At 38.8% G+C, this 1,868-nt stretch overlaps 1 protein-coding gene across 1 annotated transcript; it reads left to right on the forward strand.

Annotated features, from left to right (window-relative positions):
• Nucleotides 1-1,158: 1,158 nt before the first annotated feature.
• On the forward strand, nt 1,159-1,599 carry EMWEY_00059550 (hypothetical protein; the record flags this gene model as incomplete). The annotated part of the gene is made up of 1 exon (XM_013481179.1): nt 1,159-1,599. One exon carries the CDS (start codon nt 1,159-1,161, stop codon nt 1,597-1,599), a length of 441 nt encoding a protein of 146 aa, XP_013336633.1.
• Between the last annotated feature and the right edge of the window lie 269 nt (nt 1,600-1,868).

A 1,868-nucleotide genomic window follows, 5' to 3' on the forward strand; every position in this document is an offset into this window, starting at 1 on the left:
AGCTGCTGGTGTAGGTATATATATACATACTTTTTTAAGGGGAGGAGCAGCAGAAAAACGAACAAAAGAACGAATAAGAGTAATTGCTTCCTTATATAATAAAGGAGCAGCAGGAGGAGACAATGCATGCAAAGGGAAGCAATAACCCCTAAAATAATAATGATCTAATACCTGTATACATATATATATACACATAATAAAAAGGAGACAAATAAATAAATAAATAAATAAATAAATAAATAAATAAATAAATAAGGAGACAATTAATAAATAAAAGGAGACAATTAATTAAAAGGAGACAACAAAAAGAATATTATTTATTATACCTATTATATAACTAATTGTTATGTTATCCCTGGTGTCTCCCTATACTACTACTACATGCATGCAAATATGCATGCATGCATGGATGCATGCATGCAAATTGCATGCATGGATATTTTGGGGCTGGATAATTGAATACCTGTCTAGCAGACCATCTTTTTTTTGGATCTTTTTGCAGTACTCCCTGTAAGACTTGTAATAGACCATTATAATAGAAAGGTTTATAGATATCTGCATGCCAATCAATATCTTGATGAGCAGCAATATACATAAATTGTGTATCTTGTCCATCAGCAGCAGCAGCAGCAGCAGCAGCAGCAAATGGTAAATATCCTGTATATACTACATGCAGCAGCACCCCTGCACTCCATATATCACATTTACTATTATAAGGAAGACGTGGTGCCCGTAATACTATCTCAGGTGCTGCATATAACGGAGTCCCTGTACGCACCACCAGCAGCAGCAGCAGCAGCAGCAGCAGCAGCAAGTGCAGCAAGTGCAGCAAGTGCAGCAAGTGTAGTAGCAATAGCAGCAGAAGAGGAGGAGATATGAATACATATATATATGTGTATATATATTATTATTTATTTATGTTTATTGTATTATATTACTATAGGGAACAAATTAATTAATTAATATTATTTATTTATTTATTTATTTATTTATTTATTTATTTATTTATTTATTTATTTATTTATTTATTTATTAATACCTGCTCTTGTATATAAGAAGGAGTTATGACTACCATGTGCAGATCTCTCGGGTGTATCATCAGTTGCTGTTATTGCCTCTAATGCAGCAACTAGCTCAGAAGAAGGAAGTAAATAACGCATGCATGCATCTGGATCTGTTGTACTTGGATCTATACATCCCGATCCCATCGATCCCGATCCCATCGATCCCACCGATCCCATCGATCCCACCGATCCCACCGATCCCATCGATCCCATCGATCCCATCGATCCCATCGATCCCGATCTCCTAGATCGTATCCCTGATCCATCATTTCCTGTCCCTACTTCTGCTGCAGCTGCAGCTTCCCCACCATCTGGTTCACCATTACCATCACCAGCAGGAGCAGCAGGAGGAGCAGCAGGAGGAGCAGCAGGAGGAGCAGCAGGAGCAGCAGCAGGAGGAGGAGGAGGAGGAGGTATATTTAGATTAGCAAGACCAAAATCTAATAATTTTAATTCAGCATCTAATGAATTTGATGTCCATACAAAATTATCTGGCTTAACATCACGATGGACTATGTTACGGTCATGGAGGTAACACAGGGCCTAAGGAAGGAGACACAGGGGAGAGGAGACACAGGGGAGAGGAGACACGCTTAACATCACGAAGAACTATATTACGGTCATGGAGGTAACAAAGGGCCTATAAAAAGGAGACACAGAGGAGGAGACAGAAAAAGGAGACAGAGGAGGAGACACATAAGGAGACAGAGGAGGAGACAGAGGAGGAGATACATAATAAGGGAGACACAAGAGGAGACACTATGGATGTCCATACAAAATTATCTGGATTAATATCACGATGGA

Source organism: Eimeria maxima, genomic scaffold (assembly GCF_000499605.1).
Source record: "Eimeria maxima Weybridge genomic scaffold, Emw_scaff2885, whole genome shotgun sequence".
Classification (NCBI taxonomy): domain Eukaryota; phylum Apicomplexa; class Conoidasida; order Eucoccidiorida; family Eimeriidae; genus Eimeria; species Eimeria maxima.